Source organism: Carassius carassius, chromosome 4, assembly GCF_963082965.1.
Source record: "Carassius carassius chromosome 4, fCarCar2.1, whole genome shotgun sequence".
In the NCBI taxonomy this organism is placed as follows: Eukaryota; Metazoa; Chordata; class Actinopteri; order Cypriniformes; family Cyprinidae; genus Carassius; species Carassius carassius.
The window spans coordinates 1,670,744-1,684,939 of NC_081758.1; the positions used below are offsets into that span (position 1 = coordinate 1,670,744).

Below are 14,196 nucleotides of genomic sequence, written 5' to 3' on the forward strand. Positions count from 1 at the left end.
AACCGTGAAAACATATATGTTCCCCTTGCTGGGAGTGATCCACTGATCACGACTGAACTTTGAGTCTTAGAAGTGTTTCAAAGAGTTCACTGAAGTCCTTCTTAAGGAGTTCTGACTGCTCTTTCCGAATATCATTCTTCCCCACATGGATGATGATTCGATTTGCAGTCTTGTGCTTCATCAGAATGTTCTGAAGTTCCTTGTTCACATCAGAGACCGTTGCTTGAGGAAGGCAGCATGTTGTTGTAGTCCTGCTACGGATGTTTCTGATAACAGTCCCCCACTATCAGAGTCCTGGGCTCGGCTGCGCTCTGAGCTGAAAGCCGCTGTCTGCTCGTCCTTGAGCGCCTGTTAGTAGCGATGTTAGCTGCTGGCTGATCAGATCCATGTTTAAATACATTTGGGGATTCCTCACCCACATTCATTAATGCTTCAAATCTGCTGAGTGTTACGTCTGTTTTGGAAGTCCAGCAAGTAACTTTGTTTCAAGAGTCACAATCCTTTGTAGAAGTTTGCAGCAGTTCATGCAACAAGTAGATCCAACAGGAGGCATTTTCTCTCTCTTCTGTTTGAATGTAGGCAGTTGTTTTCCCCTCTCTGGAATGTAAGCTGCTGGCAGTGGGAGGCAAAGTTTTCTTTTTGTAGTATTATTCCAGTCCCAAAGAGTTTTTAGTTTTAGCGTTTGTGCCAAAAAATCTGTTTTTTGTGCTCTGTGCTGATCTGCCGATGTAGAAATCTTAGAAAAATCAGAGAAAAGTACAGAAATAAGAAGCAAAGCGCAGAGCAGTAAGCTAGAATGTCCGAACGGTAGCAAAGCCGGAAGCGTGTTTTATAGACAAAAAATACAATTATAAAACCGGGTTAAAGGTTAAATTTATAATAATAATTTGACCCTCTAACACTTGCACTCTATTCTAATTCTATTCTATCTTCTATTATTTTTATTTATTATAAAAAAAAATAATATAAATAATATAATTACATTATTTATTTGTTAGGTAAAAACTGTTAGACTGAATACAATGCAAGTCGCTTTGAATAAGAGCGTCTGCTAAATGCATACTTTTTTATTATTATTATTATAAAAAGAGCCTCTATCATTAGCATTCTCTTCTTTTTTTATTTTTTTGACTATTTTTATTATTTATTTTTTAAATAAGTGCCTCCAACAGTAGCGTCCCGTTCTTTTAGGTAACATTTTTGTGCCTGTGTAATGACTAAATGTAAATGTTATGTAAATACTAAATTTTTTTTTTTAATAAATACTGAATTTGAAGTTACTAATGCAATATTTAGTCAAATAAACGAAAATAGAAAAATCACAATAAATGTCAAATGAGTAAGAGTTCAAAAAAAATTATATGTAAAATAAGGTGATAGAAATATTAAGAAAAAGACTTAAGACAAAAATAAAATTGTATTTGCCCAATTTGTCTTCCAAAAACACAATAAGGGTAAATAACTGCATCAATCACTACAGAGACTGTGAATATGGTTTGTTCTCAGCAGAACTGATTCTGAATCTTTATTTTAAAATAATATATATTTTTTGTGTCATTATAACAGACTAAACCATCTAACATCAAGTTTGATTTATCTAGTCCATATAAACAGACACAATAGTTTAAACACAAATCTAAATGGATGTCAGATGTAGGCAAGACTCACACAATACAACAGCTCTACTGTACATAAAAGAACAAGATCACTTAAAAACAGTCCTCAACCAAATTTATTTTAAAACAAAGCAAGTAAACAGTAACAAGAAACAGCTCCTAGTTCAAGCACATACTGTTTCTGTTTCATGACTTAAAATGAACATGAAATGGCCTTGAGTCAGACAAACACAGCACAGTTATGTCCAGACAATAAATAGGACTCTCTCCAGAAATGCACACGCAAACCATCTTAAAACCATTCCTAACTTTAAAAAGAGCATCATGACAAAACACAGGGGACTTGCAACATTACACACCACATGTTTGGGTTTATCCTAAAAACAGATGATTTGGGACAGTAATATGGAAGCAGTTCTGCACTGCCTTTATGTGCATGACACTTCACGAACCCTGCCGTTCATCTGAAAGCTTGCTGTAGGACTCGAATCCTGCTCCATCGCTCCTCTGTATAAACTCTGATCACACACTGCTGCCAGCGCCGTCCTCCTCGCCTTTCTTCTGCCTTTTCTTGGCTCGGATCTCGTTCATGGCTTCCTCAATGGAGCGCGTGTCTCTCTTATTGGCCACAGGGACTGTAACAACCAGACAACAGTTAATCTGGATACTGGACTGTCACAAAAGCAAGTCTACAGGAGATATTTTATTGGGTATGGCATTAACAGCTGCTATTAAGATCGGTTAAGAGAAGCACAAATGTTTTGAGCCTTGTGCACATCACATAACTTCGGTTAACCTAATGCTTGTGTACTTTTCTGACACAAATCTGATTATTATTGACTAAATAAAGAATAATGATATAACCAGGAATTTGACATCTTCAACGTTACACAGAATTCATATCTGGAAGATACAGAATCAACACTGCTTTATAATTATTAATTTACTAAATGTTTTGTGTCGATCTCTCGCTCATGTTAGGGCTGTATGATTCATCGCTAGATGTTCGTTCTCTTGAATAAACTTTTCTCTGATAATTCTGGCTCAAAAATGTGATTGGATGTGCTAAACGGCGGTCTAAAAATATTTCCTGTAACAGCAAATCAATTAAATTACATTAATCACATTTTGGTAATGACCTACAGCATATTAGAGGAAGAAATCGTCATGATTTTTTATTATTATTATTATTATTATTATTACACTTAAACTGTGGTTATTTTACTATATTTTGATTTTACTATACTTTTATTTTTTCAGTCCAGTTTTCAATTTAATTACATTTTTAGTAATCTTGTTTTTCCTTTGGCTTTTATTTATACATTTATATTTAGCTTTACTGAACATACTAAATCTGAAATATAAACAGTTTCACAATCCTGTTGCAAAAAACTAGTTTTTTTTTTAGGATTTGATTTAATTTTTTTCTCGGTTTGACTTTTTACTAAGAGTCCAATTTCTGTAACTGTACTCACCACAGCCGTATGATTGGTTGGCCTGAAGCGTGTGGGCGGCGTCTTTAGCAGCAGATGTTCCAATCAGATGGCTGTATTTGTCTCTGTAGTTTGAGCTGGGCGACGCAGGCCTCTTCTGAGAGCGACTGGCCTCTTCGGTCTCCAGAGCAGCCTGTTCCTGAAGAACAAGCAGTGAATCAATCACACACACTTCAACACGCAGACAATCAAAAGACCAACATTCAGACAGACTCTGCAGGATTGTGAACAGTATTCACCTTCCTCCGTCGTCGCTCCTCAGCCTTCTGCGGGTCCCACTCCTCACCTTTCCGATAAGCCTCCAGTTCTTCATCCGATGGTGCAAACTCCTTCATTACCATAAATGATGACAGAAACTTCATTTTTGGATGAACCAACCCTTTAATGTTGTATTATTAATATGGAAATATTATTGATTATTATTAAACTAAAACAGCCAGTAGGTGGCGGTAAATGGCTCAATGAATTTATTCATTCAATTCATTCAAACGACTGATTCATTCAGAAATGAATATAGAGTTTAAGACCAAAAGATGAACTGAACTGAGCTGCTTTACAACTGAAGCTGTTTCATATCTGATGAACTCTACATAATTAACACCAGTTCATTAAAATATTAATGCTGACACTGCTGATTTATGCTTCACGTAGTACCTAAAATTATAGCTATTTTAGTATTATTTCTATACTATTAAAGGGTTTATTATTTGTCTGAATATGCTTTGTTTTTTCATTTTAATTTTAGCAATTTTATTTGATTTTGCCATTTTTTTATTTTGTTTCTATGTAGCTTTAAATCATTTTAATTTCAGTTTTGCTAAACAGTATTTTCTGTACTTCAGTTTAAACATATTTAGTTGCAAAGGCAACATGTCTGTTTTTATATATATATACACTTACCCGTTTAAACAGCATGACGTATCTGCTCTCTTCATCTTCACCGAAGGAAAAGGACGTGAGGCCAGCCACCTCGGCCACATCATGCCTGAGAGACACGGGTGAACATGTGTCAGGTTCACAGCACAGACTCCTCAGAATACATCCACGAGTCTGTTACTGTGCAGACATTTCCACGGCACGAAACAGATCCCTGGGGCATACTGCTGTTTCAGGATTATTTTACAGTGTTCATTAATTGTTTGAATAGCTTTGTTTTTATATTTTACATTTGAACAATTTTATGCTACTTTGTCATTTTTTAAATTTTGTTTCTATTTAACCTTAATTCATTTTTATTTCAGTTTTAGTAAACCTTTTTTTTGTCCTTCAGCTTAAACTGATTTTATTCGATTTGTTACCAAGGCAACATTTCAAATATATATATATAAATATATATAAATATATATATATTTAAGTATATATAAAAAACTAAACTGGATAAAGATCAACTTGAATCACGCAACAATACAGTTAACTAGAACTAAAACCATTAAAAACCTTTACATTACTTGCAATAAAAATAAAACAAACTAATAAAATAAAGTTTCTTTAAGCTAGTTGCAAAGGCAACATTTCTCACTTAATTTAGTTGAACTTGATTATACTAAAGACTATAGTTACAACTATAATAAAAATGACTATAAAAGTACTAAAATAATTACAACTTAAAAAAATAAAAATAAAAAAACAGGAAATCAGACTTAACCACACAGATTCTAAAAGTGAAAGTGAATGTAAAGTACGAGGATAACAGCGTGCTGAGCTCACAGTATACTTCTCTTGATCTTGCTCATGGGCTCGTAGGTCTTCTTCTGCAGGGTGCTGTCCTGAATGAAGTCAGACACCTCCTTCTCCATCTGATGAGAAACACATACACACTCAGTGGATCACAGGATCCAGCTCATGAGACACAGATGTGAGAGAGCATGCTATACCTTCTTTCTAAACTCTGCCTTCTTCCTCTTCTCGTCCTCCTCCATCTTCTTCAGTCTGGCTGCTTGTTCTGCACGTTGATTAATCAAAATATTTTATCAAATCACATTCATTATGCACCACATGTATGTGTGAACTGTCCGTGAGAAATATATTAAATACTGTCATTGTTTATGTCTGGGATCTTCCTCATTGTGTATTTTAACACAACGCATTTTATGGACTATTTGTGAGGCAATTTAATAAATCTAATGTATAAACAAACCAACTTGCTAGAAGGGATACAACAAAAAAAAAATCATCAATTTTAATCATCAATTTTTCTCACAATGTACAATAATTACTATTTTTGCATTATTGTTAGAGGAGCAGGTGTAGACGTTAACAAAACACAATCTTATCGTAAGAAAATGTTAATTTATTTTTAGCTTTCGGTTTTTGCTGTAGCCCGTGTTTTCAACGGCAGACGTGCGTAGTGGTTACGCGTGCACGCACGGCGATCGTTTCTCGGGCGCTGATTGGTTGTTTGATCACAGTTAGTGTCGCAGAGGGCACTCGGATATTTCTCAGGTTTCTCTCGGAAACCTACAAACAAGCTCGGGTTCGTCTTCTACACTGTGAGCAAGCGCATTCGTAGGGTTAAAATCTTTTCTACCTTTAGCTTTCCGTCGGCTTTCTTGGTTGTGAGCCGTCGGAGGCTTTTCCATCGAGCTCAGGATCGAGCCCAGGAGGTCCGCCATCTTTGGACTGTCTAATTTTTCGCCGGAAGCTCGCTTGGCATTATGGGTAATGTGGTCCAAACGCAGTGACGTCACTGGTTTAATCCGCCGTTCGAATATAAAGCATTAGTTATATGACCTTTACAGCCGTGACACCAGCTCAGTTTCGTAAATTAGTAATCGACCATAATACAACTAAACTCTCACAGAGCTGCGTTGTATGTGATGGGTATTATGTGTATTGATAATTTGTGATTCATACTTTTTCTAGAATTGTCATTTATTCTCATATTTTCAGGATTGTTTTATATATTGGTAATATTTGACCAATTATCACTTTGCTACTTCTGGTGCATACAGAAATGTTGTATGAGTCAAAGCCAGCACTACAGCTTTAACAGCTGAATGCTCATGTCTTCAGGTTACCTCAGGTTTCATTTAATGGACTGGTTTTAGTCAGATTGCAGAAGTTGTGTTTGTTCGTCATTCCTGCAGAGCAAGCAAATGAGAAACACCACAATGACAGTTTTTTTTTTTTTTAAATAGCTTCTTTACTTGATGAAAGCCACAACCGCGGCATTTCGTTTTGTATAAAAAGCTGGGCTCTGTTGGATACTGCTCTTCAATGAAAAGGAATACAATACACCTCACACACTAGGAAAGAAATATCCAGTTGTGTCTAGCTCCTCAGACCACGAAATGTATTCTCAAATACCTCGTTACATCATTTAATACATCACAACACGCTGTCAGGTGTGGTATTGGCATTATCACACCACATTATATTTATTACAACACACTTTCCAAATTAATTGTGCTCTGCTCACCGTTAGCAAACATCACCAAATGTGATGATCCCTCCTTTCAATGCACTTTACAGTTTAGCGAATCAGTCAGTGTAACATAAGAGATAGTTACTAACCCAGCTGGGACACTGGTTCAGTTACCAACCATCAAAAACAGAAATGTGGGAGAGAAACATGTGGAAACATGGCCCGCAGCGTCCACCAGTGAAGAGCTCAAGGGGGAATCTAGGAGTCAAGGAAATAGATCTTGTAGAATCTGTTCATCTGCTCCAGGAAGATGAAGGTGAGAACGGTGTGTGGCCCAAGACGAGCATAATACGGAGTAAAACCCTTCCACAGACTGAAGAATCCTTCCTTCCTGATGACCTTCACCAACACATCCTACAGACAGGGTCAGAGAGAGAGAGAGAGATATACATATATATATATATATATATATATATATATATATATATATATATATATATATATATATATATATATATATATATATATATATATATATATATATATATATATATATATATATATATATATATATATATATATATATATAATTTTTATTTTATTTTACATCAGTTAAAGTGCCATCTATTATGTCATTTTAAGGTTCCTATTATTGTTTTGGGAGTCTCACATGCATTCAAGGTCAAAGAATAAAAACCCGCTTTAGTTATTGCTGTATTTCCTTGGTGAGAGATTGAGTATGAGTGAGATGAAAACTTACCAAACCATTCCTGTACTCCGGCTTCCCATCAATCTTTCTCATGTTCTGGATTCTTTTGAAAGAAGGAGATATATGTCAGCATTAAATATTCAACACAATTTCTACAGAATCTGTTGAGAAAGGAATTGTTGAATAATGTTGTTATTTTTGTTTTATTCATGTACAAAAAGTATTCTCGTGGTTTCATAATGTTACTATTGAACCACTGATGGCAGAAGGTCCATTCTGACGTTGTTTTCGACGATCAGTAGAATAGTCAACCGATTACTCGATTAACGAAATAGCCCTAATATTTACATCACAGCCTAAATCACATAGATCCCAACCCTCTACGGACACCTTGGGAATTGAATTGCCATTGGCTAGTAAATTTTTTTGTTTACTCGCCAGACTGAGAGAGAGAGAGAGAGATATTATATATACACACACACACACACACACACACACTGTATAATACTGTATATGTTTTTAAAATGGCACAGCTTTTTAAATACTTGAAAGTACATACTTAACATCAGTCAGTCAAGCATTACAATATGATATCTGGATAATCAAGTACTATTTAATGATAGAACTTTAGTAATTATAATTCATAACCATGTATGAATGCACAGACATTTTAACTGAATTTAGGACTGGTGGTGGTGCTTTGTTTGTCATTCAGTGTTACTGTAAAAAAAAAAAAAAAGTGGAAAAAAAGATTAATAATACTGATGAGAAGATAATAATAATCCGAATTCTACTCATAACAACAGTAAAACATGCACTAAAGATGAACGAGCTGCTGGATTCATGAATATTAATCAGATTGTGTCCATTCACGGGAACTGATTTGCTGAAATCAAAACAGGGACGATAATACATGAGCACCAGCCAAAGAGATTGTCGTTTGCGCATTAGTTCTGCCCACTACCAGAAAACCCATCTGTTTTTAAAAACTGAAAGAAAGAAAAAATCCAAAGGACCTGAAAATACAACAAAGACCATGGTTTACATGTAACGCGTCAACTCCGCATGATATGTAAGGCTCGCTGGCTCTCTGTCTCTCTCACTTTGAAGTCATGTGTCTTCACACTAGAGTTTAAGGTACACCAAATACACAAACACAGGTGCGCTGTGTATCCATTGAGATGAACTGAAAAATATCACAGATCGCATGATGGAGAGTGAAACTCTCAAGCCCTCAATCAGTGTTCGGCGAATGAATATATATCTGTGCTAAACTTATACTCAGCCTCAAACTCACACACTGGCGAGTAAAATCTGATAATTTATTAGCCATTGGCTAATATTATACATCATTTAGTCGCCAGAGTGAAGATTTAGTTGCATATGCAAGGGATTTAGTCGCAATGTAGAGGGTTGGATCATCACATTGATATATCATCACACCACCCTATGTCTAGTAATAAATCACAAAAGTTAAAACTGGTGTACCTGGTCTTAACGATGTCCACTGGCATGGAGGCAGCAGTGGTGACCAGTCCACTGATCATACTGGCACAGAAGTGACACAAGATACCATCTCTGAAATAACCTGTACACACACACACACACACAGAACTTTTCAGTTTGACCTCAGTTCACAACTCACTCATTCAGAACAACACACACTCAATGAAACGTCTGCAAGTAACATGGTACATAACATATATGTGGTATAGCTAGATGCCTAGAGAGCAGACAGTACAAGTTTGTGACTGAGAAGATAGAAGAAGGTGGATACCAGAGTCCAACAGTGCTTGTTTGGACTGGGAATATGAGGCAAGTTGGGCTGCATTCACAACGACTGCTCTGGCCATGGTGGGTATACAACCCTACATTAAAAAACAAAACACACACACATTACATATACAAAGGGTTTCTGCAGGTTTGATGAAGGTACATGTAAGACTTTCTAAGGCAAAGTGTTTAGTTGAGTAATATTAGCAACACTTAAAAGTCTGAAAATACAACCTCCTATAAATCTTTATTACTTTTCAAATTAATTTTACAAAAACAAAAGCTTGGATACCTCTGCTCACAATACCTTACTCTTTTGTTCTCTTGTTTTGAAGTTAAAATGTCTAAAGATTAATTTATCAAGACACATTTATTTAAGCAAAACCACAAAGATATGAAGTCTTGGGTTTGAAAATGTTAACAAAATGAAATGAGTTTATAATTAGATCAGTACTTGCCAAGTCAGAAAAATCATTTTCACCCCACTGACAGTTAATTTTGTTTAGTTTCTCAGAAAACAAGACATCTTAATTTTGCATCTTAAGTAAATGTATTTTGATTTAAGAACGTTTAAGACAAAGATACTGAAAGTATTTTTTTTTAAGTGAATGCAAAATGTAATCTTAAATGACTTTATGAATTTAATATTTCTGCCTCTGATTTAAGACATTTTAAGACCTTAATTTATCAGGGTTCCCACTCTTTTTCAGAGATCATTTTCCAGGACATTTCAAATTTCATGATGATGGGAATAAAATATAAGGATCACATAATCACAGCCTAAAGTAATATATTCCTCTCTCCTCTCTTAAAAATAGCATAACATTTATGGATATAAACCAACTATAAAATCAGAAATGCACCAAATACACACACACACACACACACGTCTGGTTCACTATCCTGCTAGAGAATCTCCTTAGACATAATGGTTTTTATACTGTACAAACTGAATATTCTATCCCCCTACACTATCACAGAAAACTTTTGACATTTTTACATTTCCCCTTCCCTCGTCCCCCAACTGCAGTCTCCAAAGAAATAAAAGGCATTATAAAAAAATATGTCCAAAATATTTACTGTATTAAGCTCCACAGTAACCTTGTGTATTTTTTTTACTGTTTGAGTTAGCTCAAACTCTCTTGCAAGTTTTCCAAGCTTTGTTTTAGAGCTGCTAACTCCTCACTTTTTCGATTTTGTCAGTAAGGTGAAGTCATGCTTTCTCTCTGCCCTGACGGCCATTTCATCTGCCTCTTTCTGCATGGTTTCAATGCTTGGTTTCGAAACTTGTCCAACCTGGAAGTGTAAGCAAAAATTTTGGAATTCTGCTTTATGGTGTGTGTAGACGTGTATTAAAAACATTTTGTACTGTGCAGGAACCTCATCACACTGAGGTGCAGTGTACCAACCAGCATTGAGCAAAACTGGCAAGAGTTTTTGAAACAGATGGGAGACGCCGCCATTTAGACTCGATTAGCCGTTGTCGTCGCTTGCTGGTGAAAGAACGGCAGCCGGGGGAATGGTCGGAGAGATGGCAGAGGGAAGTGATGTTTCAGGAAGTGAAATCGGAATGGAAGTAGGTGCCGGTGGCGGGGAAAATGAAAAAGATGGTATATGGCATACTCAGAAAGTTAGGCGAAAACGTAAAAAGACTAGAAAGTTAACTGAATCGTCTCAGTCTGATAAAGCTGAGGTACACAGTGCAGGAGAAGTAGAAGTAGCAACGGAGTTTAAAGTAGTTGTGAAATTGGTTAAAGAGGGCGAGTCGTTTAGTAAGTTGAATCCGGTTAAGCTTACAAAAGAGATTAACACACTGGTTGGAAAAGTGAAATGTGCAAAAGTCTTGCGGGACGGGTCTTTGTTAATCATCTGTAATGATGCCAAACACAAAGAGAGAGCACTCAGTTTGAGTAAAGTTTTGGGTGAAAATGTAAGTGGAAAATTGCTTGACAGTGGAAAGTATTTGCGTGGGGTCATTACAGGCATTCCACCTGAAGTCCCAGTCGAAGAAATTAAATCCAATGTATCGGGAGGGAAGGTTGTAGAAGTTAGACGACTAAAAATGAACAGAAATGGGGAAAGGAGTGATAGTTTTTCAGTCATGTTGAAGTTTGAAGAGAGGGTTCTACCAGATAAAGTCTGTGTTGGTTACATGAGTTATGGTGTTAGGCCGTTTATCCCTCCACCACTTCGATGTTTTAAATGTCAAAAGTTTGGACATGTCGCAGCAGTATGTAAGGGGAAGCAGAGGTGTGGGAGATGTGCCGGGGATCATGAATATGGGAAGTGTGAGGAAGGAGCTGCCTTGAAATGTTGTAACTGTGGAGGTGAGCATAGCTCAGCTTATAGGGGATGTACAGTTAGCAAAAGAGCTGAAGAAGTACAGAAGGTTAAAATCCAAACTGGGGTCTCATTTGCGGAAGCGGCTAGGAAAGTACCTGCTCAGCCAATTGTACAGGTGAACAAAACAATGGCTGTAGAGGCATGTAGTTCAGCTTGTCAAGGATGCAGTAAGATCAAAGAAGATACTCTTCTCATGAGAAAAGATAACTTTGTTTTGTTCATGGTAGAGATTATTAATTGTACTGCTCAAGCTGAAAGGAAGACGGAAAAAATTCAAATAATTGTAAAAGCAGCGCAGAAGTACCTCGGTTTTAAAAATACTAGCTGGGAATTAGTGGAAGAGAGATTAAATGAGAGTCAATTTTCATCCCAACCTCAAACATGGAGTGGTGTACCGTCTGTCTCATGATAATTATCCTCCAGTGGAATGCAAGAAGTCTCATTAGTAATGGTCAAGAGTTTAAGAAGTACATCTCTGATTTGGAAGATAGGCCCCATATAATATGTATTCAGGAGACATGGCTCAAACCTCAGTTAGATTTTATTATTCAAGGTTACACAGCAATAAGAAATGATAGGAAGGATAGACAAGGTGGGGGAGTAGCAACATTTGTTCAAGATGGTCTGAGGTATAAAGTTGAAAATATGGGGCAGGAATATGAATCAGTAGTTGTTAAAATCTGGATAGGTAATGATCAAGTTTCAGTGGTTAATTTTTATAATCCTAGTAAGAGGTTGAGTATTGAGGACCTAGGTGCTGTAAGTGGGCAGAGTCAAGGAAAGATAGTGTGGTGCGGTGATTTTAATTCTTATAATGTATTATGGGGAAGCCTGAATACAGATGCAAATGGTGTGATTATTGAGGAGTTCCTTGAATTGAATTCGCTTGTTTGCATTAATGATGGTAGAGGTACAAGATATGATTGTTGTAGAAACACAGAGAGTTATTTGGATTTAACATTTATATCGAGTGGAATGGCAGGTATTACATCATGGGAGGTGTTAAGTGAATTACCTATGGGTAGTGATCACTTCCCTATAATTGTAACAGTTGGAATTGATGTAATTAAAGAAGACGAAGTGCGGGTACCGAGATGGAGGTTAGATAAAGCCAACTGGGAATTATTTCAAGTTTTAGCTGAGAGGAAGTGTGGTGAATTAGATGAAAGGTGTTTGAAGGATGTGGAATTATTTAACTCTGAATTTGTGTCTAATATTCTTCAGGTGGCTGAGGTTTCAATCCCAAAGACTGGTGGAAGAGGAGTTAAAAAGTCTGTACCATGGTGGAATGAGCAGTGTAGTGCTGCAATTAAACAGAGAAGTAAGGCATTTAAGCAGGTAAGGAAGAATCATACACTTAAGGCTTTAGTCCAGTATAAGAGAGCACAGGCTGTTGTTAGAAGGACTGTTAGAGCTGCAAAAAAGGCTTTCTGGAGGGAATATTGTAATACTATTGGGAGAGAAACTAAGTTGTCAGATGTATGGGGAGTTGTTAGGAAAATGAATGGTGTAAAAAGGAATCATTCTATGCCTGTTTTGCTTTGTAATGGGCAGACTGCTGTTAGTAATAAAGAAAAAGCAGAGTTGTTGGTGGAGACTTTAGTTAAAGTACACAGTTCTGAGAAATTGTCAGATACTGTAAAGTGCTGTAGAGAGGAGGCTTTAGCTGAAAATCCAGGAGTTATTGTTCGGAAAAGAATCACAAGTCGGGATCTTGATATGCCTTTTTCAATTTTTGAATTGAAGAAGGCTGTCTATAATGTGAAACAATCTACACCTGGCAAGGATGGTATTTGCTACTCTATGCTTGGACATTTAACTGACAGATCTCTTAATGTTGTCCTGAAGCTTTTCAATCTGGTTTGGGAAACAGGAAGGATTCCTGGTGGGTGGAAACAGGCAGTTATAGTGCCAGTGCTGAAGCCTGGTAAGAGTGCAACTGACCCTTCTAATTACAGGCCCATTGCGCTTACCTCACAGTTAGGGAAAACGATGGAGAGAATAGTAACAGATAGGCTGACATATTATATGGAAAGTAAAAACTTGTTCTGTCCTTTTCAAAGTGGTTTTCGTAAGGGAAGAAATACGATGGATGCAATTTTATGTTTGGAGTCAGAAGTGAGAAAAGCCCAGACAAACAAAGAAATAGTGGTTGCTGTCCTCTTTGATATAGAGAAAGCTTACGATATGTTGTGGAAGGAGGGATTGTTGATGAAGTTTGAGAAACTTGGTATTGGAGGTAAGCTTTATAATTGGGTACTGGATTTTTTATTTGGAAGAGAAATTGAGGTTAGAGTTGGCACGGCATATTCTAGTACATATGCTGTAGAGAACGGTACACCGCAAGGGAGCGTCTGCAGTCCAGTACTTTTTAACATAATGATAAATGACATTTTTGATAGAATTGACGGAAGTATAGGCAAGTCTTTATATGCAGATGATGGAGCCCTTTGGGTGCGGGGACGTAATCTAAAGTACCTGGGAAAGAAGATGCAGGATGCAATTGTGGTGGTGGAGGAATGGGCTAATAAGTGGGGCTTCAGAATGTCTGTTACTAAAACTCAAGTTATTTGTTTTTCAAGACGACATAAAGACATTACATTAAAACTTTATGAACAAAAGTTGGAACAGGTGAGTGTTGTGAGGTTTTTGGGAGTTATATTTGACGAGAAACTTACCTGGAAGCAGCATATAGAGTATGTTCAAAGTAAGTGTAAAAAAGTTAATAATTTGTTGAGGTGTTTGTCTGGTCAGAACTGGGGAGCTGCAAGAGGAGCATTGTTGAGGATTTATCAGTCTCTCATGAGGTCTTCACTTGATTATGGCTGTTTATCATATATGGGAGCAGCTGAAAGTCACTTAATTAGGTTGGACAGAGAACAATCACAAGGGTTGCGT

The 14,196-nt window shown here is 36.7% G+C and overlaps 2 protein-coding genes across 2 annotated transcripts in view; both read right to left on the minus strand.

Moving 5' to 3' along the window:
• Positions 1-1,714: 1,714 nt before the first annotated feature.
• On the minus strand, positions 1,715-5,794 carry LOC132132381 (sperm-associated antigen 7 homolog). Its single transcript, XM_059544750.1, has 7 exons — positions 5,637-5,794; positions 4,984-5,051; positions 4,817-4,905; positions 4,010-4,094; positions 3,349-3,438; positions 3,092-3,248; positions 1,715-2,251 (listed from the first exon to the last, which is right to left on the minus strand). The coding sequence occupies exons 1-7, from the start codon at positions 5,719-5,721 to the stop codon at positions 2,139-2,141; spliced, it is 687 nt and encodes a 228-aa protein (XP_059400733.1). The 5' UTR covers positions 5,722-5,794; the 3' UTR covers positions 1,715-2,138.
• Positions 5,795-6,447: 653 nt separating this feature from the next.
• Positions 6,448-14,196, minus strand: part of LOC132132208 (mitochondrial 2-oxoglutarate/malate carrier protein-like) — a 15,145-nt gene continuing 7,396 nt past the window's right edge. The window contains exons 5-8 of the mRNA XM_059544526.1: positions 8,960-9,050; positions 8,671-8,770; positions 7,234-7,285; positions 6,448-6,887 (exon numbers count right to left, since the gene is read on the minus strand). Of these exons, the coding sequence (XP_059400509.1) occupies positions 6,732-6,887; positions 7,234-7,285; positions 8,671-8,770; positions 8,960-9,050 (399 nt within the window). The 3' untranslated portion in view covers positions 6,448-6,731. The remainder of the gene's footprint in view (positions 6,888-7,233; positions 7,286-8,670; positions 8,771-8,959; positions 9,051-14,196) is intronic.

Bases quoted from the DNA above. Each gene is read 5' to 3' on its own strand.
- LOC132132381 (XM_059544750.1), bottom strand. From the start codon at position 5,721: ATGGCGGACCTCCTGGGCTCGATCCTGAGCTCGATGGAAAAGCCTCCG. The intron at 4,906-4,983 runs GTATAGCATGCT...GTTTCTCATCAG, and splicing joins AGGCAGAGTTTAGAAAGAAG to ATGGAGAAGGAGGTGTCTGA. The intron at 2,252-3,091 runs GTGAGTACAGTT...TGGTTGTTACAG, and splicing joins CAACCAATCATACGGCTGTG to TCCCTGTGGCCAATAAGAGA.